At 42.1% G+C, this 23511-nt stretch overlaps 1 protein-coding gene across 2 annotated transcripts in view; it reads left to right on the top strand.

Annotated features, from left to right (window-relative positions):
- The first annotated feature begins 1878 nt into the window (after positions 1-1878).
- The window catches only part of hdac7a (histone deacetylase 7a), a 74561-nt gene continuing 52928 nt past the window's right edge, over positions 1879-23511 (top strand). The window contains exons 1-2 of one of the 2 annotated variants that reach the window (XM_080469790.1): positions 1879-1993; positions 23324-23392. In XM_080469790.1, the coding sequence (XP_080325916.1) occupies positions 1975-1993; positions 23324-23392 (88 nt within the window). In that variant the 5' untranslated portion in view covers positions 1879-1974. Of the gene's footprint in view, positions 1994-21035; positions 21189-23323; positions 23393-23511 lie in introns of those variants that run through there. The other variant, XM_080469792.1, reaches the window with a different exon arrangement.

Genomic DNA, 23511 nt, shown 5'->3' with positions numbered 1-23511 from the left:
TTTGAAAGTGTATTTAATAGAGTGGCTTTCACACATGTGTGCACACAAAATCATGTTGGTGCCTGTTTTTGGATCCGGCCTTCAGTGTTTGAACCAACATCTTAATTGGAGATCGCTGTCTTTTCATTTTGTTTTACTCTAAAACCTGCTTTTACTCAAACAACCACAATTAAGTTCATGTATAACATTTCTAAATGTCCTTCCGTCTACTTTACAGATTCATCCACCGCAGGGCCACTGGGGCTTGAGACAGATCCCAGGTGATTGTGGGTCACATCCTGAACAGGTCACCAGACCATCACACGTGTCCATATCCACACCTACAGGCAAATTCAGCAGATTGGAACAGAGAAAGCCCATGCAGACACACGGGGAAGATAATCTTTATTCACAATGAGCAGCTGACTGTCAAAGTTTTACGTTTTGGTGGACAAAGTTTTAATTCCAACTCAGCATTCTCAGGAATCTGAAAGATGAGTAAGATCATGGTTTGAAGATCATTATTGATCCCAGTCCTTTTTGTGTGTGTGTGTGTGTGTGTGTGTGTGTGTGTGTGTGTGTGTGTGTGTGTGTGTGTGTGTGTGTGTGTGTGTGTGTGTGTGTGTGTGTGTGTGTGTGAGCAGCTTGTTCTGTTCAACAACTATGGCCTAATCAGTTCCACACACACACACACACACACACACACACACACACACACACACACACACACACACACACACACACACACACACACACACACACACACACACACACACACACACACACACACACACACACACACACACACACACACACACACAGGTTGACCCTGAGGGGAGGAAATTGAATTAGCGGGGTGTAATGCAGCTCCTTGTGTGTGTAATCAGTGCAGACTAAAATACAGAACCATTGTAAGTCACTGCGGTCGGAGCCCGGAGAACCAGCGACCGCTGGGGAGGTGGGGGGGGGGAAGCTGCCCTTATCACTAGATATGATTACAGCTGGGGGAATGTGTGTGTGCATACGTGCGTGGTGAGATTGGCGTGGGAGTCATGGCTAACTGATTGCGTGGGGAATGTGTGTCCACATGCTTGTGATCTTGCAGAAAAAGTTGCCTTTTGTTCATCTCAATACACACACTTGTGCACGGTTGCATCCTGTGCTACAAACATTTTACCAACAGTTTTGACAAGCCATTGCCACAAATCCCCCTCAGGTCCTTCTGGATTTGGCGTTTTTACACCCTGCGGTAGTGAACAACAAAACATCAAGCATTTTCTGTCCGTCGTCTCCACTGTCATTGTTCAGCCCAGCCTGCAGCAGGCTGTGTTTTTTCCACTCTGCATGTCATTGTTTTCTTTTCTTTAGTTCCCTCTTTTCTTCGCTGTCTGTTAATTATTTTTGTGCTGGTATTTTGCCTCCTTCTTATATAGTGTTTCCTGCTATTGTCTTTCTCTACCAGGCTGGCTGCTGCCTCTGGATTTGAGCCAGCCGGTCCCTCCTCCCTTTAAATACACTCACATATCCATGACCGTGAACACACACACACACACACACACACACACACACACACACACACACACACACACACACACACACACACACACACACACACACACACACACACACACAGCTCTCCCTTCCTCCTCTTGGCACTTGTGAGAAAACACGAGAAAGTCAGTGATACGGCAAACCAACTGTGTGTGAGGGAGGGAGAGTCCACCAGTCAGCTCATAGGGGTTAATCTCTCTCTCTCTCTCTCTCTCTCTCTCTCTCTCTCTCTCTCTCTCTCTCTGTGTTGCCTTTTGTTGCAGAACCTCACTTTCTCAACACTTGGACAGAGGGAACCGATACCGTGCCTGTGTGTAATGTGTGTGTCTGTGTGTGTGTGTGTGAGAGAGAGAGAGTGTGTTGTTTGGAGCGTCCTCTTCACTCTCAATCTCTTTGGACTGAACTGTACATGAACATGACTGATGGGACTTTGTAGCACGCTGGATGTTCACGCCACAGACTGGTAAGGCAGTGCTCTGATTGGGTTGTTACTTGTGAAAGATTGCAGTGTGTGTGTGTGTGTGTGTGTGTGTGTGTGTGTGTGTGTGTGTGTGTGTGTGTGTGTGTGTGTGTGTGTGTGTGTGTGTGTGTGTGTGTATGACTGGCAAAAATGATGTCTGGAATGCAACAGGAAAACTCTAAGTGCGAGACATACACCTCTGCTTCTCCGTTTCTAAATGTCAGTGTTTTCCAGAACTATAAAAGGTGCATAACTTTCCCAGAGAGGCTTTTCTCAGTATTTTTCTCCTTTTTCCCCCAATCTCTGCTTCCCTTTCCTTATCCCCTCTCAACCTCCCTTAACTCTCTGCCCGGCCCAAACTTACTCAAGTTACCGGCTTCCTCCTGTTGTTATGAAGCCCCGTGGTTTCTGTGCAGCACTCCGAGGGCGCTCCCACGCTCTCCCAAAGAGAAAGAAAGGAAGGAAAACAGCGATAACCATTTCAGAGCCACAAAAGAAGTGGGAGAAGCATGCAGGGGGGTGAGAGCGAGCATGCACTCTCTCTCTCTCTCTCGCTCTCTCTCTCTCTCTCTCTCTCTCTCTCTCAAGAATCTACATGCATGCTTTTGTCCCTTTAACTCCCAGAACTTGGAAAAATGTGTCTGGATGGCTCCTTTTCTTTTTTTCCCCCCTTCTTCTTCTACTTCTTTTTTTGTTCTTTGGTTTGTTGGACACAAGCTGTCTCTCCTCTTCCAAAAGGTGGCGGGGTGGCCGAGGTGGTGAGAAAATTGGAAACAGAACCACCCACAGTGGAAGTGAGTCAGCCCCGGCATTTAGTGGCGTGTTGACTTTGGAAACGGCAGGGATTTCGGAGGGGTCGGGGCGCTGGAGGAATTGTCAAGGAAAAAGAAAAAGAAGATTTAAAGAAAAGAAAAAAATAGCCAGAAAGCATCATTTTGAGCATATCTTTGGATGAGGAAACTGTGAAGTAGAAGCTGAATTGTGGACAGAGGGGAGGGGAGTAGAAGCTGGAGTGTGTTTCTAAAGGGAGGGAGCGGCTTGTGTCCATCTGGGACAATCCCAAGTGCTGAAAGCTTCTCCACCCTGATCCCAAACATCTCCCCCCCCCCCCCCTTCCCTCCCTCTGTCCTTCTCGTTGCCTCTCTCGCTCGCTCCTCCTTCTCGGTAAAGTGCCAGTCTGATTGCAAAATGCATCCTACTTGTTGCATTTCTACTTCTTTTTAACAAACACAGTCTGGACAATCTTTGCTACTTTCTCCTGTGTGTGTGTGTCCCGGACTCCTCAACCACACAACTCCCACTGCCAGCATCGACTACAACAAAAAAATGCACTGCTTGTATTTGCGCGTTTGTGCATTCTGATGTAAGGGGAATGAGCATTTAAAGCCTCACCACGGCTGCATATATTATCCTACAAATACCAACGCTGCAGTGTTGCACATAGGAATTTGTGTTGTGTTCTTCCCTCTTTGCATATTTGAAGAACAACAATGTTACACACATTGCAATGGCATGATTTAAAAAAAAAAAAAAAGAGAGATGTATAATATAAGCAAAACTCATCAAAACATTGTGCAACTTGCAGTTTATGTACATTTATAGACTACAGTACTCAAGATCTTGTTGCTTGTTTGGTTGTTGTCCTGCAGCGATCACAATAGAAAATCTGAGTCAAGCAACACATTTTCTCCTCATCATCACCTATTGTAATCGTTTACTGGCTCGTTGGTGCATTCTGCAGCACCAAATCAAATCACCCACATCGAGGTCTGCCTCTCCTCTTTGTCTCGCCCTGCTCCTCTTACTCCTCATCTTCTTCCTCCTCTTCCTCCCCTCCTGTGTACCCAGCGATAAGGGAGGGGGGGGACAGCGACGGTAGCGCTTCCTCTCACCGCAGGAAGCAGGAAGTGCTGATTTCCACAGAGCTCTGCGTCACATGCACAGAAACCCCTCGTGTTTGCACGTAAAGAAGGATGCAGCTTTAGAGACATGGCATGATGAGCGAGTGTAACCTGACAATGACACCAGTATGCATCAGGGCTCTGCAGCTGTTTGGCTGGTCTTCATGGGAAAACACCTGAGGAGCTGCTCACTCTGTCTCTTTGACCTCTGGGGGTTGGTGCTCAGGTCAGAGGACGATTGGCTAATTACCCCTCTAATCACGGGTCTTGTTTTGTTATCTCCCCGTTTGGCCGGGGAGGCAGGGGGTGGCGCTGTCGAGCTTAAGAAAACACAAACAAGCATTCATCAGCTAATGGGTTCCAGTTCCTCTGTAGGGTGGGAGGGCCGAGCGGACAGAGGAGCTGGGGATGACTACATGTTGAGCCTTTTCACACATTACAGTCATAGTATGTGTATGTTTTTCAAATGTGTTTCAGCAATGGACTGACATCATCATCAAACCTATTTTCCTCAGAAGGTTGCTGTCACAGTATGTCCGTAACCTGAAGCAGTAACACTGAGAAAATTGCACTTGACTTAGGAAAACATTGGCTGCGAGCTGTCTCAAACTGACTGACTCACTTTTTTTACTTGTTCCAAGATAGTTTGAGGAGGATATTACTTTTCAGAGCGTGACGCACATGGTCCGAGCAACAGGAGCTCGCAGTGAATGAGCTTTGTGAGACTGAACGGGAGCTGAACGTTATGGAGAACAAGCAGGAAAACAGCCCACAATCTTGTGAGTCTTTCATGCAGTTTATGATCTTTAATGAAAGACATATCAAGTCCGTGAGTACACTGAAAAGAAATGGTGCTCAAGACAATAAAATGAGATGAAGCACATTTAGATGAGCATTAACACCATTGATTATTCTAGAAAGGCAAACAGTAAGATCTTTTTACTATTCATATAAAAAAAAATAAAGACTAAATAGATAGTTTATTTTCACGACAGTTAGGGTCAACAAGCAGAAAGAAAATTCCTCCAGAAGACACTGTCGGGTTATCCAGCATTGTATTGGATGTTGCTGAAGTCTTCTTTCTTTCTGAAGTCTTGAAGTGGCTCAATGAGGAAGTGGGAAGTGGGAAAGGTCCCATATCTTAGTGGGACATTTCAATCTATGAACCTCAAAACCAACTTCCTCAAAGAGATGAACACACACTGCCCAAAAAAGCTTTTTCTTATCTGATTGTCACTCGTGTAAATAGGCTTTCTGGTTATAGAAAGTTTGTGCGATGATGAACTTGTTTGTCTCTTATTTTGGACTTGCTCCGTGGCTGTTATCATCTGAACTGGTGAAAGAGGACTTCCTAACTGGTAACTATTCCAGTTCCCAGCTGCATGAATGCAGCACTAGCTACACATTTACCCTACTTCCTAAAATCTGAATAAATACTTGCCCTTATATATGATTTATATACAGTTACATATGTTTGTCTGCGTAAACCTTCCAAAACTAAACATACTTCATCATTTCTAGCTTCATACATCATCTACAAGTTGTTATTACATCATGCACAATATTATTATAGACCTGCCTTGTTTTGCAGAAAGTCTTGGCCTGCACTGAATACGTATAAACAAAGTAATGTAGACATGCATTCTCTGATTGTCATCAGTTTATCACAGTTAGTTTGGAAGAAACAGGAAGAAATGTAAAAATAAGCAAGTCTGGTCACAGCTGGTTTTTGACCTGAAGTTTCATTTAGCATTTTTTAACATTTCAAGCTGTACAAGCTTATTTCATCATTGCAGGAGCTAAATGATCACTCATTGATAATCCTGTATTGGTATCTTATAAGACACAAATAGAAGTTGCTCCATCTCATAAGTGTGGAAAACTTAATATTTTTATTCAGAGTTACACTTAAAAGTTTGACCCAGCTCTTCAGCAAAATACATGTACAGAAAAATAAGATGTAGAAGGTAAAACCACAATCCTTTCTTCACGGGTATCAGATCTCACCATCAGGTTATTGTCACCACAGTACGACGTAATGGGATTCTACTTGTGAAATTGTGAAATCAGTGACTCAAACTCTATTTTCTAAGAGAGATTTGAGCTAAATTTAGTCTAGTCTAGTCCACTAGTATGCATGCACGAATACATTTACAAATAATAAGAGCTCAATGGTTTGCTAAAGAGAGTCTGTACATGAGAGTAGTACTTAAAGATTGATGGAGAAGTGTTAGGGTACTCTTTTCCAAGAGTGGTGTCTTGAAATATTCATTTTTTCTTCCTTTTGTATACACATTATTCCTTATGTCTTGAAGTGTTTTGTTTGAAATGTGGAAGACAGAAATCAATGAGTGGCACCTGTATGATGGAGGAGTTGGAAATCAGTGAATGCAAAGTGACCTCGGTGAGAGATACTTAAAGTTTCGGGCGATTAGGGAAACATCGGAGATGTGAGCCTAAACCACGGGCGGGTCAGGGGTCGAGAGGGGTGAGGAGGTCAGGATGGGAGCCCAGCAGCTCTACTTAGAACAGGATATCCTGCGAGGAAAAGCCATCTGTCTCTCTTTCGCTCTCTCTTTCTGCGATTCCCACAGAGGGCACCGCGGCGAGGGGAGGTGTAACCTTTCACCGGAATAACCCAGAGAAAACATAGGCTCATCAGTCACCAATGACACACGGCATTTCTCCTGATTCTGATTACATAAGAGGCCATCCCGTGTTTTATAGCGTGTGATGATGTGTTCATTGTGTGTGTGTGTGGATCTGTTTTTATCCACTTCAAAGGATTCAGCAGCCAAGACAAACTCCCCTGCCGGGACAATGAAGTTTATCCTACTGTATCTTATCTTAACCAGACACACAGTGTGTAAAACTGATGAATCACCTCCTTCTGTTGTGGTTACAGTCTCACTAAAGGCTTGGAAAACACTGTCATGATACAGATACACAATATAACTTCTACCTGCCCTGCTAATTTTTTAATCGATTCACTAAACCTGTTAGCGGCTGTGCTATCCATCTTTGCCGGCCTGCAGGCAGGAAACTGTTTGGTTTTTCTAACAAATGTCTACAGTGGTTTGTAGAAACTTATCTAATGACGGGAACCAGCCAGTAATACATCATATTAGCATCAGATTCTTCAAAGCAAGATACTCTGTTTATATATATTTCAGCCAAACAAGGCTCAAAGCAGCACCTCTTCACCCAAACACTTTGTCCTCGGTCGTATTTAACAGTCAAAACTTGACTCATAAAAACAACAAAACAACACTGTACCATCACAGAAATTTAATCTTTTGGATTTGTTCAAGTGTTTATCTGCTTTATCGATACTTCACTGAAATCTGAGTCACTCTTATAAGTCTATTGGAATCTAGATACTCCACATTGTATAGTAGATCAATTATCATGTTGACTGGAGAATCTGGGCTTTTTGTACTGCTGCTTGCGGGCTAACCCCTAGCGTGCTACTTGACCTAGCAGGGAGTCGCCACACTTCAGCAGCATCTTTCTAAACTGTTTCCCTGCTTGTTGGCTTTGCCTTGGATTTGTTTGTATCCCGATCGCACATGATTTTATCCACTACAGTGTTCCTGCTGGTGCCTTTTCCAGTTGAGGTGACCTTCATCCTTGACTGCTCCAGAAAGGCAAAAGTCATGCAAAGAAGGTCAAACTGGAACTCTTCTACATCAATAGCAAAATACCTTATCATCCACTGGGCGCAATTTTGGTTTTATTACTGTCTTGGTCAAGGACACTTCCAACTTTGTCATGGAAGACAACTAACTCTACCAGCTGAGAAATATAATTTGCAAAGTATATTTAGAACTGAGAGAATCGGTACCTAGCCTAAATGGTTAGCTCAATTATTGTCATTTCTGGCCATCCTCCATCTGTTTTCGGACAATGGAGCCGATCCCAGCTGATTATGGGTTAGGGCAGGTACACCATTAACAGGTCACCAGTCGGTCACAGGCAAACGGGGAGACATACAACCACACACACATTCACTTGCATGGGCAGTTTTAGCGCCCCAAAGCTCAGACTTTGAATCAGGGACATTGTCAATGTGAGACAAGCATGCTAACAACTAACGTCCATGCAGAGAAGTTAATGCCAGTAGACCTTGGACATGTTGGCAGTCCATCACAGGGCAAACATGGCAATACACAGTCAAACACACCCATAGGAGTGCCTTGGAATCACCACTTAACATAATCGTTCAATTACATCTTTGGATTGTGTAGGAGTACCCTGAGAAAACACATGCAAACACTGAAAGAACAAAAGAGTGTGTCCCGAGTCTGTCATCGAACCAGGGTCTTCTCACTGTGAGTCAGCAGTGCAAACCACTGCAGCACCGGGTGGCCCAGGCCCACACTCAGTCGGCTGAGCACGGCTCAGGACGATATCTTTAGAGAGACAAGTCCATGCCAATGCTTTGCTTATTTATCAGAGACTGCAATTCGGTTTGTTTAAGACTCTCCAACCTTGCAGAATGACAGGTTACTAAAGTGCCAAGTAAACATCCACTTGTGCGTCCATGTGACTCCTGTTTACCCGCGCAGATTCACTTGTAATTGGGCATCCTGAGTCTAAACAAAGGGCCAAAGCTGGTAAAACGGTTTACCCCGAGGCAGACCTGTATGTGGGTGTGACAGCGTGAGTGGGATGCAGGAAATCCAGCCTGATGATGAAGAGGAGGTTATTCTTTTTGTTTTATCCTGACTGAGAGTTACTGTGGAAGGTCGTCTACTATCCCTTGGTTGGCTCTTCGATCGCCCAGTTTGCCCAGTAAATGTACTGAAGGGAAAGACGCCGAAGCCCAAGTTGCTCCAATTGCTATGTTTGTGTGATTGAATGTGCCTGAGCATGGTAAGAGTTTGGAGACTGCTCAAAGATGAAAATAAGTCCACGTCAGATAAGGAGGTATTTCTCAGCCTACTGAAGTTCCCCTCCTGCATCAGTTATGCCTAAATTGTCATTTTTCTCTCCATTACACTCGTTCGTAATCTGAATACATTCGCATATCTAAGGTGGGCGATATGGTTTTTTTTTTGTTTCCATCCAGGCACACTAACTTATTGTTTTTCCCACCGCCGGTTCATTGTGACACAGGCGAAGCCCTGAGAAAAGAAGAAACTCAGAGCGAGCGCGAGCGGCTGAAAGCGAGAGATGGGGAACGAGCGTGGAGCTATTTTTGGCCCGTCTGGGTGTTTCCTCCTCACACGCTCACGCTTCTCGGGCTTGTTGTTGTTCAGAGTGGTGGGAGTCAGAGGAGAGAGGTTATATTTGATTTGACTTTATGTGGGTTGTTTTTTTTTCAGAGTTTGCATTGCATTTTCCTGTGATTACTACAGTTTTTTCTGTTGTGTTTTGAACAACTTGCCATTCTTCCAAACATCCCGGGGGGGGGGGGGGGGGGGGGGGGGCGTTTAAAGGATCCTCCGACCTTCGTTATGCTCCCCTGATTGTGCTGACCTCAGTTTAACCAGATCAAATGACCAGAAGAGGCTGCACCTCTTTAGTTTCACCCTTTATCCCCATATTCAGTCTGGAGTTTGTGCGATACACTTTCAATACCTTGTGAAACGTTTCTTTAAGCATTGCTGCGCTTCGATTATTTTCCCCTGCGATTGCACATTCCTCATGGAAATAAGAAGTAACACTACTTGTTTACAATACAGCTCGGTCAGTGATGACTGCACACATGACACACACTCCCGCTCTGTTGTGGAGAAAGTCAGTCAACAACTCATTGTGCGTTCCCTGTGTCACCAAGGCTCTCGCTGTGGACGGGCCTTTTGTTCAGACGTCTGTTCACACAAGCATTCAAGGCGGAAACATTTAGAAAACACATCTTTAAAGAATGCACACCGACTTGGGAATGTTTAGATTTCCACCAATGACTGTTACTCATCTTGTAGTTGAATGCCACTGAATTCCCGTGCGATTGTTCTTTTTGGAGTCATGTTTTGTTGATAAATTGATTAGCATTTTAAAAATGTATTAATAAAGTATTTTTCATAAACAAATTGCCACAATCAAATGGTTGGAATTCCCTCCAAACTCATTCCAGCCATTTAAATGACGTTTAACAGGAGTTCCAGCAAGACAAACAAAAATTCAATTAACTTGCACTTTGTTTGAAGTCAATGGAAATGTCATTTTTAAATACATATATTAGCAACATAAACACAATATGAAATATCACATGTCTATTACACATTAAATGTTGATGAAATAGTACTTGTTTGCCAATTGTCACATTTTAACAATGTTTCACATTTTAGCTGAATGTTGCATGTGAGTAACACATTAGATACAAATATAATATTAACAAAAGCGTAAATATCAACGAATTATCATATATTAGCGACATATAACGTATTTGCAACATGGAACATATCAGCAACATACTTTACCAACATATCACATGTGTGCAACTAAGAAATTGGCTGAGAATGACACGATCAACTAACTTTAAATGGATAAATAGTCAATCAGAGTACAGGTACTTTAATCGGGATTGCTTTTCTTCTCAGCCTGGCAATGTGTTGTACGTTGAAGCAGACGATGTCAGGTCTGAGTTCAGTGTGGCAGTGCTTTGTTGGTCCTGTGTGGGGCGTCGCTGTCTCTGCACCTTCAGCCGCTTCGTTCTCAAACAGGCTAAATGTGTCACTCTCTGCCGCTGCACACCTCCTGCATGTTTGCTGCTTTAAATAACTCCCAAAGGTTTCTGTCTGTGTCTCGTGGTAAACAACTGACTGACACGAATCTGCCGAACACAGAGCGAGAATATGTTCTGGAATTAGAAAAAAAAAAAGTTGAATCTAGTTCAGCTGTGTGATTAACCACACCCTGAAATAGGCTCCTTCACTCTCACACACACGAATACTTGAATGCACAAACAGTTTTCATCCTCATTATATTCATCCTCTTTGTTCTTGTGTTGACTCAGCCTACTAAAGATAATGTCTCTTCCTCAGTGTGTACAACCCCCCCCCCCCCCCCCCCCCCCTTCTTTTTCTAATGTCCTCTCTCCTTCTGCTCCTTCCTTCTCTCCTCTCTTGCAGCATTCCTCACATTCCTGCTGGCTTCTTAAGGGGAAGGACCCCGCTGGCAGACCAAGGCAAAACATTATTACAGAGCTCTCCCTCCCTCTCCCTCCCTCTCACTCTTTTACTCCTCATTCCTCTCCGTTCACGTCCCTTTTCACCCTTCTGTCCCTCCCTTTATCGTTCAAATCCACATAAACTCCTTCTTTTCTCCCAGACCTGCAGTGAAATACTGAGACCACTGTCTCCCATAACTGCTGGAAATCAGGGTCATGCTATACTTATCAGACTGTCAGCACATGACTCATAAACCTTCACCACAACAAGTCCCAACTTCAAGAAGAGATTTCTCTTGTTTGGTATTTAGGACTTATTATTGGCCCCGTTTACATGACAAGTGGAAACGTACAACTTTTGTCCATATTCTCCCGGGACTTGGCCGTTTTATAGTTGCGAGTCACCCATAATACCAATCCAACTTGGTAATCTGTCCATGCAGATGTCCGTGTACACCCCACTGTTAATGCTTGTAGCATTCTGTTTTCTGCACACATGTGTGTGTTGGTTCATGACAAAAACAACCAACAGCGCCAACTCATGGGCTGGCATGCCAACTGCTATCATTTTCAGCGTTCCTGCATTACCATGTAAACGGGGCCTTTGTCTTCTCATATTTCATCCTGACCCGTCCGACCCGATCAGTCCCACAAAGAGCTTGTGGTGTCCATCTAAAAATAACACCATTTTGCATGCAAACTGGAGCATTTGACCTCATTTAAATGAGACCGATCTGCTGGAAACGTTTTTATGTTAGTTTGCTTGCGTTTGAGATGCAGTGACTGGATGGAGTGAGGAGCCTCTGCAAGTTCTTTCATATCCATAGTGTTTCTTATAAAGCTCCACCGGATATTACCAGTTATTTGATTTGATTCTATTTAAATAAGATAGTCCCTGCTGAAATACTGGTCAACAAAAGAATAACTGACATGACTATTTCAGGGATCTTTTAAAAATGTTTGTGACTTTCTAAAGAAGGTAGAAATAAACACATGGTGTTCATGGTTTTTATGCAATCAGTATACTAAACACAATAACACAAGCTGGTTTCAAGATTTTCTCAAATTCTACAAAATCATCATTCGTCTGAAAGTATCAAAGTACATTTATGTCATGAATTTACCTCAGGTAGGTTGGAAGAAATTCCCAAATATTGTCACTTGCCAAATAACGTGGCTTCATCTATTACACATAAAGTAATAATAATAAAAGATTTCTTGTGTGTGAGTATAAGTGCAATTCTAAACGCTATGGGTTCAAAACCATATATACTACGTAAGAAACCCATTGCTTCCTGATGCTCAGGGTAAAAGAGCATATATCAGAGAGTACCATAACCAAATGGTCCAAATCACAATCACTTGATTGATCGCAGAGATATTGCATGTTTGGAGTTGGTGTCCAGCTCTGGAAATCCCTGAAGTTCAATGTGAATGCTTTCCTTTCAGGATTCCGTTTTTGTTTTCTGTGAAGAATCACTTAAATGTTGTAGCAGAAACTCAATAGCTCAGCAGGTGGGAGGTAACTTTGCACAGTTGACCGCATCCTGCCTCGTGTAGGAGCTCCAAAAAAAAAAAAAAGCTTACCTACATCGGAATGGCTGCTTTTACATGTATGTGTGTTTGTTATGTATGCCAGTTGTCGTTATTAACTGCGTGTTTAAAGTTTTCTCAGTATTTCAAGAGACACACGACCAAGTGTTGATCCTCCCCCTGTGGGTGGCTGCCTGCTGCGCTGCTTTTGTGTCACCCTGTGGTTTTTGTTATTTTCAGCTCGAAACCGGATGTGATTCAGACTGCATGGTAGATTGTGTAATTGAATGGATCAACCACATACACACATGTGTGCACAGGCACACTGAACACATAGAGAAGACACACACACACACACACACACACACACACACACACACACACACACACACACACACACACACACACACACACACACACACACACACACACACACACACACACACACAGTTGTATAGTTCTGTACGCCCACGTACCGAGGGTTTCTGGGAACAGTAACCCCCCCCTGTCAGTTTATTTAAGAGGCACCTGAGGGTGAACAAGCAGCAGCACTCAAACGCTTCTTTGGTTTCAATATTGGTCTGAAACATCAGTCGTTGACCTGGCTGACGCTGAGATTTCCCCCCAAAAAAAGAATAAATCGCACGCACACATTCGAGCTGTGTGGAAAAAAAAAAAAAAACCAACAAACTCAACATCGCAAAGAAGAACGGTTGAAAGTGTGGAACAAACATTGTGACGTGCAAGAGACAACTTCTGACTCAGAAAGTTCATGAAGTTGGTGTCGCTTTAAGTCAGATGTGGACAAAAATGCAAATGCAAAATGGGATTAAGCACCTCTGCAAAGCAATATGACTAGAATGTATGGAGACGTTCAGCTTCTATGTTCACCAGGTGGTTGTGTTGTTCAGGCTGATATGAAGAATGTTAGAGAACACCAACCAATGCAATTATTTCAAAAATTGGGTTGAAAATTGGGGATTCCAACACTGGTATCTGTGTAATTTACACTTTTATACACGTTTAAAGGGCAAGTGACTGTATGTGGTTATAAAAATGTTTTCATGTTTCTTAAGAAGTAACCAATATGAGTTAATGACATTTTTAAGAAGATGACATTTCTTTGTAGCGCACATGAACCATGCAGTGTTGAAGACAAAAGCTTTATTTTGGACTTTCAGTGAGAATTTTTTCCCTTTTTTACAGATTATTTTTTTCACTACAAATTCACAAAGGCTGAATCATTTTTGCCTCGTTTCACCCTTTCAGAAACATTTCATTTAGTGCTTACTTACCTTTATTTTTTTTAAATGTCGCAAAACTAAAACAAACTTTGAAGGGTGAAAACACAATTTAAGTATTTATAGGCGTTGTCCGAAAATGGATTAAGCATCCATCCATTCATTTTCTATAATGTGTTATTACATTGAGGGTCTTCACACACACACACACACACACACACACACACACACACACACACACACACACACACACACACACACACACACACACACACACACACACACACACACACACACACACACACACACACACACACACACACACACACACACACACACACACACACACACACAAAAAGATGCATGGACAGGGAGAACACGCAAACTCCACAAGCAGACTCAAGCCCATTCAGCTTAAATTAATAGTAATGAAAATGTCGAACGTATGCATCAATAAACCAAATACGATGATCTGTGCCTTCACATGAGATAGTTTCTAAATATTTTGTCATATCCTTTAAATCACTGAGTGACAATGTCCTACAACTTTATTTGCAAATGAGGAGCTTGAATTTGAGTTACTGATTGTGTTTTTTGTATCTTTGAGGTTGGTCAGACTCTCACTCACTGGTTTATGGGCATCTGGTCAAATATGGTGTCAAAGTGGTATAAAAAAATTGATTAAAAAACCCCAGAAATGTTGGATAAGTTATCGTCTTACAAATTTTGGAAATCCCTCACATCCTGCACACATAAACCAGAGTTATATATTGCTGACTCATTTTCAGTGTGTATTGTTTGATTGCCACAAACTAATCCTGGTTAAGTTCGAAGTTACAAGAGGAAATGATCGACATTCCAAATATGGTCACAGAGTTTAGCAGATCAAAACGTCATCTAAATCCTTCAAAAAGCAAAAATGTCTGAAATGTTGTTGATGTATATTCAAAGGCTTACTTAATGTTTTCATATTAATATTCGACACATTTATATGCAATTTAGGTTTAGCAATGCAGTTAAAACTGATTAAAACAGGTTTCTTTCTTTCTTATAACTGCAATACGATTGTTGGATGATGTATTTTAACATGGCGAATATGACAAGCAGTGCGGCAGTTTGATACGTAAAGCCCCCATGTCCACCTGGTGTCAGGTTTGTTCTTTTTATTGTATTTTGGTTGATATTACACCAACAGTGAGTAAGAGACATTTTGGCAAAATATCTAAATTAATATTGTGGTTATTATTAGTCGTGTGACGCACCACAATCCTCCTCAGTCAACGCCAACACAAAGATTTAATCGTGTATTACGCGAAGTTCGTCATTTCATTATTTTTTAGTTTGGAACAGATCTGGGATTTAATAAAAAAAATTGTTTCTCCGATTGACGGAGAGAAAATTCCTTTGACGGCTGTTTAACTCATTTTTTAAATGGGGAACTTGTTGGGGTGGCTTACATCAGAGGCGCTTCTTGTTTTTTCGGAGTGATGTCTGCATTAAGGTGACGGCAGTAATGTGGGTTCAGGTTAGACCAGGTGGTCTGCAGCCTTCGTGACTAAAAGAGCCGTTTCTGTTACTTTCCACCAAATCAAATTTAACTGGAGCCGTTTGACACGTTTGACCTTTAGAATGAGGCTGACGCAGCTCCTGGAGTTTCCTATCGGGTTTTGATATATGAACGTAAACTGTGTCTTGTGTCGAGTGAAGTTTGAATGACTATTTAGGACGGTGAACATTTCATGATATTAATAGCTATTTTTTTTAACCTGATTTTAAAGAGTTCAGCCCTCCTTTTCAACAGTTTTTTCAACAGTTATGGCATTTTGTTCTTTTGGAAATCCTAGTCATTAAGTCTTAAGCTGTTTTAGCTTTTTTCTTCTTCTATTTTAATCATTAAATTTGTGCCTTTTTTTAAAAGCCAATTGTCAAAAGTCCTTTTGAAAGTGACTTTTTGTGTATAAATAAATTGAAAATAAGACAAAATCTTGATAAAAATCTTCAAGGTTTTATGGAGCCACAACAGGAGGACCAATAGCTCCATGTGGCTCCACAGCTGCAGGCTGCAGACCCCTGGGCTGGACCACGACCTTCGGGTCGTGACCAAAACGAGGCGATTGTGATGACTTTCCAAGCGTCTCACCCTTCGTGAAAGAGTGACGAGAGTGATATCCATTCAGAAAAGACTCCACCTGGAGCCACTCCTCCACATCGAGGGAGTCCGTTGAGAGGGTTTGTTCCGCCATTAGACTTGGGACGTTGAGACAAGGTCTTTCTGGGCTTCTCCGCTCCTCATGCTGCCATTGTGATCCCATCGACGAAACACAAAAACTTTTCTGAAGCAAAAACACAAAAATGACGAGGTTTCACTTGTAAGCTGGTCGTGTAAATGGGGCCCTATAGTCCGTGGGCCAGAGGCCAATATGGAACCATCTGGGTGGGCAAAGACGAGCATATATTTTCTGAAAGCGAACAGTCTCAGGTGTCTGAAAATGCATGATAACCTTGTCAGCTTGGTAGCTTTTAGAAATTACGTCTCGGCAAAGATCGGAAATGGTGAAAAAATATGGCGAACTGTGAAAATGTAAAACTGCAATAGCTCGGCATACAAAAGTGATCTTCATTTGCAATAAATGGCAACTTATAGGTTATTTCATATGGTCATGCTCTAAGGTCAAGGTCAATGTCAAAAAACACACAAAATTAAGGATATGACTTAATTTGACATGCTCCAGATACCACTACTGTAATCTTGAAGGCAAGGCTATGGGCTTTCAGGAAATGTGTAATATTTCCGATCTTTGCCGAGCTGTAATTTCTAAAAGCTACCAAGTTGAAAAGGTTATCATGTATTTTCAGACAGCTGAGACTGTTGGCGTTCAGAAAATATATGGTCGTCTTTGCCCACCCACTTTGTCAGAAATTGGCCTCTGGCCCACTGACTATTATATCTTGCTTATTTCACTACTTTACTGGTCTTAAAGTCACATTCACCTCAATTGGGAGAAATTAAAACTGAAAGACGACCACATTGTATTCCTCTGATTTACTAGATGTTTATTTATATTTTTATTGAGATTGCTCGACTGAGAGCGAGTAGCTCCGGAGTGCCAGGAGAGACTTTCACTGGTTAAAAGTGGGATGGTCCTGCATCCACAGTTAACTGCACACACAGGATGTGTTACTTCCTCATGCGCAGACATCAAGAGACAGCGGTGCGCAGGGTGGTCCAGACAACAGCGAGCGGTGATTTGTACTTGCCATGTCAAGAGAGCTGCGCGGGATTTACGGCCTTTATTCCCAGTGGAAAGCAGTAGGTGCTGCAAGCAGGAGCGAATTACAGAGCACACAGACGTATGATGGCCCCTCCAGTCTGTCATCATTACCAGGGTAAACAAATACAACCAATAATCAAAAGCATTTACACTGACATTTGGACTGTTAGTTTGACTGATTCCAACTGTAAGAGGCTGTCATGACTCAGGCTTGTTAAGATCATGTCAGCGTACAAAGGTGGTGAAAAGCCACTTACCTTTCACCACATCCCGGGTTTTATAGTAAGTGTTGGCGTCTGTTCTCAGTTGTAATGTAGTACAGTCTGTGGAGTTGATGTGTAACAGAGGATTATGGAACTTGGCAGGGATTTTGAACCAGGCAGAACTCAGATTATCAAACAACTACACAAAACGGGTTGAAACTATGAACAAATAAAGGTGAGGGGATTTGGAAACCCCAGGCTGTCGTGACTGTGTATGGTTGTAACACACAGAGAAGCTGTTTTTGCATTGGCTGAGAAAATCCCACAAATGCATGTTTCTTGTAAATATGGCACAATTTACATGGAATGTAAATAGGCTTTCCAGCATTATAGGATTTCTTGCCGGGAAGCATTGTGACAAGAAGGAAATCATCTACCAAACACACGTGTCCTTATCTTTTTGCATATTTATGGGAGAATCTCAAATATTATTGGTTACATCTTGATTTTTTTATTGTTTTTTTTTAAGTTCATGATTACCTCTTGTGCACCACACCGAGAAAACAATGATTTGTTTTTATCTTTTGATGCTTTTTTGAGTGGCGTTTGCTCTTTTGCTTTGTTTGCTCCCTGTGTGCAGGTGGATTTTCATTCCGTACTCGGTACTCTGTGCTGTTTCAGTGTGTGTGTGTGTGTGTGTGTGTGTGTGTGTGTGTGTGTGTGTGTGTGTGTGTGTGTGTGTGTGTGTGTGTGTGTGTGTGTGTTCTTTGCATTTTTTCTTTTTTTTTAATTCTCTATTTTGCCACTGAAAATGCAACTTTTTCGCCAAACCGACCCGGTCTTGTATCTGGGGACACTTAAAAAATGATCATTCGAACAGAGGATCAAGATTTACTGGACAGCAGCCAACAAAGCCATCACGAAGAACTGACTGATGACGGAGGCGCCATAGTTGAAGCTCACATAGTTGAATCCATTTAGACCAGAAACTGGGACAAATGGTTCAATTACATGCAGAAAACATTCACAAACAAAACAGAATCGATTACTCCTTAAAGACGCGGACAATAACCAACACGGCAGCCTTCCAGAGTGGAATGACTTCAGTTGAGAGTCACCCATAGTAACAATCCAAACAAACTACTAGTGGCCCAACGTGAAAACGTGGTGTCCAGCGTTTCTGACGTTTTGGTAAAGGGCGGACATCGTGATGAAAATGTTGCCCTGCAAACACGAAACTTTTCTGAAATGAAAATGCAAAAAATGATGCATTTATACTTGGAACGTTGTCGTGTAAATGGGTCCTGAAACCATGTTTTTCTGCAAGTAGAAAATATATATCTCACTCATGAACAGAGACAAACATGCAAAACAGTTTTCATGGCGTTCAGGATTTATGCGTGCTGCTTCAGTGTGCCTTTTTTTTTTTTGTCCATGCGGTGGGAATCTCCACGGAAAGGCCCGAGTGAATCCAGCGGTTCGTGTAACAGGAAGCGCCCTTTACCTTAAATGACATTTGGAAGGTGGTCTGGTGAAAACAGACTGCTGTTTTATCTATCAGTTATCCGACTCCGATCCACCGCACGGGCGCCGAGAGGACAAACCGCTCAGTACACGGCTGCGTTTGTTTTGCAACTTTGATTTTCTACCCAATAATTCTGCACCGCATGAACAATGTGCGCACAGTTTCAGTCCCATACATGACACTCTGTGTCGGTAATGGCCACGCGGTGTACTGAAAGTACGGCGCCAAATAAAGCTGTTATACAATCAGCTTAACAACATATGACATTGTTATTGAGCCTAAAGAAAGTATTCCAGCCATCTACTAAAGCTGGCTTTATTGCTAGAAAGTTCACTTGCTGGCTTTACTTGTGTGGAGAACTCAAATAAAGCATGTACATAATCCTAATGAAATCCCTATTGCAATGCTGCTCTTTAATGATTTACTGTTTACATTATATAATTCATCCGAGGGGACATGTAATGAGCACTTCATCCATTATTTCTTTTGCTCTTGAGTCAGGAGCGATTCATAATGGGACTATTTCAGTTGACACTGCGTTTTAATCAGTTGAGTTGATTGGATTAATCAATGGATCCATTCACATGTGCAGTGTAGCAATCCTTAAAAAAAAAAAAAAAAAAAATAATAATATATATATATATATATATATATATATATATATATATATATATATATATAGTTTTTTTTTTTGGTTTTTACCACTGAGGTGCAGTTACTCCCTACAATACTTAGGTCACAATTACAAACAGGCCGGTATTTATGAAAACTGACTCTTTTTGATGTACTTAACTCAACTGAGAACTTAAAGTACTCTTCTTATAATGCACACATCTTCCTCCTCAGCTGTTTGGTAAAGTCGTTTTCTAACCTATGATTATTTGAAGCAGCAAACGGTGTCGGAAAGCTAACTGTAATGTGTTTCTAAAAAATGCTAATGAATTAAACAACATTGAAATATCATGCAGGAGTGTAAAACACTTTTTAGTTCGGGGGCCACAAAAAGTCCAATTTCATCTTGAGCGGGACCGATCAGTGAAATAGAACCATCATGACCTTTACATTTAAACTTTAAAGATTTTTTTTGCTGTTGCTGTGGTGGTGCAGATGATACACAATTGAAATGCAGTTACTACAGAAAATGACTACAATCTCACCATAAAACAAATTTTAATGAGAACTTATAGTGCAAACTACCGTGAAATGTTCAAAATGACTTCTGAAGTCATTGCATTACGCATGTTGTTCTAAAGTCACCCTGACAGCATGGCTTTGAGGCTCATGCTAGTTTGATAGCAGTGATCTCAGTTTTGCAAAAGGTCAAGGAAAATTATGTAAGATGCAGAAAAAACAGGTTTATTATAACTCTAGTGATTACAATTTAGTTTGTTCAGTTCTGATTTGATATTAAACCAATATTATTTGTCCTCTTTTAAAACACAACTTAAAACCTACTTTTACTCACCAGGAGCCGATCTGATTTTATGTTTTATTGATTTAATTAAGTCCTTTTTATTCCTGTTTTAGTTGTATTCTATAGTTTTATTTCTTATTTTGTTTTATATCTCCTGAATTAAATCGTGCTCCTCGTGTAACAGCACTTTGTTTCAACCATGGTGTGGAAGCACTTTATAGTATCTCCTTCTGGGGGTCATTGGAGACCATTCAGGTGGTCCATGGGGCCCTTTGGGATGTTTTTGAGGACCTTGAGGTAGTTCTTGAGGACCTTCAGGTGGTTCTTGAGGATTTCAGGTAGTTTTTGAGGACCTTGAGGTGGTTCTTGAGGACCTTCAGGTGGTTTTTGAGGACCTTGAGGTGGTTCTTGAGGACTTCAGGTGGTTTTTGAGGACCTTCAGGTGGTTCTTGTGGACCTTCAGGTGGTCCTTGGGGGGCTCCTGATATAAATTCTCAGGGGGTTCAGAGGTTCATGACAGCAGGTGGAGCCACTTTCGTTTATTTACCACAAACTCCTTGAGGAACACAAAGTTGACAGGATGAGTTATATAAAGAGGGACAAGAAGAGAGGAGGGGGGTAAATAAAGCACAATGGCCGTGAAGGTCCTGTGGATCTATTTTTGGTGGGTCTATTTCTGTCGGCAGGGGGAGAGAGAGGCAGGAGGCGGAGGGGAGGGACCGGAGGACCGGAGGGGGGACGGACTTTCTTCTCCGGGACTCAGTGTCTTTCTGTTCCTCCCGAGAGCAGCAGCAGCAGCGGCCGTAACGGCTCTCGGTGTCTCCGTCTCCCCGCTCTGTCTCTCTCGGTCCCCCTCCCCGGAGAGGGCTCCTCTCTCTCTTCCTCGCTTTCCCGCGGGGAGCGCGTGATTCTCTCGGGATTACCTCCCGCGCGGGCGGACGCGCGGAGCGCGGCGGTGCCCGCGGGCTGTGGATCTGCGCTCGTGTCTTCCAGAGGTAGGAAACAGCTGGAGGAGGCTCGACCTGTTTGTTTGTGTTTGTATCAGAGGTAAAAGCGTGAAAAACAAACAAACAAAAAATAGTCACTTTGAACGCATATTATCACAATTAAACGCTGCTTCATATTTATTGTTTCTATGGGGAAAAATACAGAAACTTTAGATTTTTGTCTTTTTTACTTAAAAGCTTTTTGATTGACAAACCTAATATATATTTTTTGTATAATACTTGGCACTTTTGTTTGACCCATTTAGCCCAATTTTATCTTGAGGTACAGGTAAAATAGTGCCACAATACCCTTTAAATTTAAACTTTGATATTTTTGTTTGTTGTGGTGCAGAATATACAGGATGAAAATGTCTATAATCTTTGCACAAACCAAACAAAGATTAATACAGCCTCAACATAAAGCCAAGTTTAATGATATTTTCTGGTGCAAATGGTGAAATTTCCTACAAACCTCTCTAAAGTCCAAATATGAATTTGCTTGGTGGTTTGGAGCCTCTTGTGGGCCAGTTTTGGTCTTCGGTTTTTTACTCCTGTTATAAGGTATGGCATTTAGACACAAGGCAATTGACAGTGCTTTACAAGGAAATAAATGCAATACAGTAACACAAGGTGATTAAAAATCTTAACCTTAAGCGATAAAGATTATGAAAAACATTAAACCAAAGTGATTAAGAAAGGTATAAAATGGAGAATGAATAAAGTCAAAGATTTATTAGGATATCGATAGAGTTTATTGGAAAGCCTGAGTTAATAAGACCAGATTTAAATGAAGTGAGTGTGTCAGCAGGACGTTTATTCCACAGGTGAGGAGCCTAGGAACTAAAAGCTGCTTCATCTTGTTTCCTCTGACTCTGAAACACTTAGCAAATCTCCTCCTGAGGACCTCAGGGGTCTGGATGTTTCATATTCTACTATTAAATATGTGACGTATTTATGCCCGAGACCATTCAGCGCTTCATAAGAAGTAAAGTTTTGAAGTAGATCCTTTGGGACATTACCTTGTCATACATGCATTTCCGGCACATAAATGGCCCGAGGGCCACTTGCAGCCCCCCCACCTGTCCTATTGGGGCGCTCACTGTGACGTTAATGCTGCAAGGAAGAGCTGTACATGTGCAATATCGGTGTTGGCCCCTAATTTGCACAAACAGAGACGTACGTCTGCAGCTGCTTTTAACACAAATGAGCAGTTTTGTCATTTTTGGTCATTTTCGCTTTATTTTAGTTCTTCTGCCATAGGATGATGGGATTAAGTCGCTCCACAGAATAAAACATTTTGATAGTTGTGAAATAATTGCAATCACTTCTCTTTCATAATTTCAAGTTCGGTCTCTTTGAATATGCACAGCAATTAATGAATGCGTTTTGCGATGTGAATATTGCCAATGTTGATATCGCCATAACAATAAATGTGCGATCTGTTGCTCAAACCCTAATTTGATCCAAACATCAATTGGAGTTTAAATGCACTTTAAAGTGGCAAATTACTAAATGCAAGCTTTCTGATCCAGTGAGCTTAATTTACGTCCCGCTGGCAGCTTTAACATAGAACGGTAAATGACATTCGCCTGTTTTGCGGTTTTTAAATGTATTATTTTACAGAAAGCACTTACGCGCACACACTCACTCGCCACTGGGGACAGCAGATCATGCAAACATTTAACTCACATCGACTCACTTTGATATGTGCCCCGGGCGGGAAGGGGAATCGAAGACGCAGCCAGCACACATGCATAAACAGATTATATTGGAGACCTTTAAGACTCAGGTGCACTCCTTCACCACATTCTCTACCATTATGTCATGTACTCTGAGCTTTTCTGTGTTTCGTGGCGATGCAACCACAGCTGCCATATTCTTTAAATCGAGATCTGGGTCAAATATCAGAGCTGTGCTCCATATGTCGCCACAGCGGCCCGGACCGGGCCCGGCCGCAGACATCAGGTGGTGAAAACCGTTAACACACAGATTTAAAAGAGCACTTAGTCACCCTCAGCTTTTTCTTTTTTCTTTTTTAATCTGCTTCTGATGTTAAAAGTCTCTCTCTCGAGCAGTAAAAGAGTCAAACGGGGAGTTGGCATTGCGTCCATGAGCTCATGTGTGTTTGTGTTTGCTTCTTGCAGATGGACTCGGGACCTCCGGAGACTTCCTGAAGGCACACAGACAGGACGTCGTATTCCAAAAAGTGGCAGGTTGGACTTTTAACCTCCCCAGAAAAAATGTACCGAGCGGCAGCTCTTAACTGTAATAAGTAGTTGTGTTGTGGGTTGTTGGTAATATTTGAATGAAATCCTCCGAAAGAGAGGCCACG

Source organism: Lipophrys pholis, assembly GCF_963383615.2.
Source record: "Lipophrys pholis genome assembly, chromosome: 8".
NCBI classification, from domain to species: domain Eukaryota; kingdom Metazoa; phylum Chordata; class Actinopteri; order Blenniiformes; family Blenniidae; genus Lipophrys; species Lipophrys pholis.
This window is presented reverse-complemented; position numbering and strand designations above follow the sequence as displayed.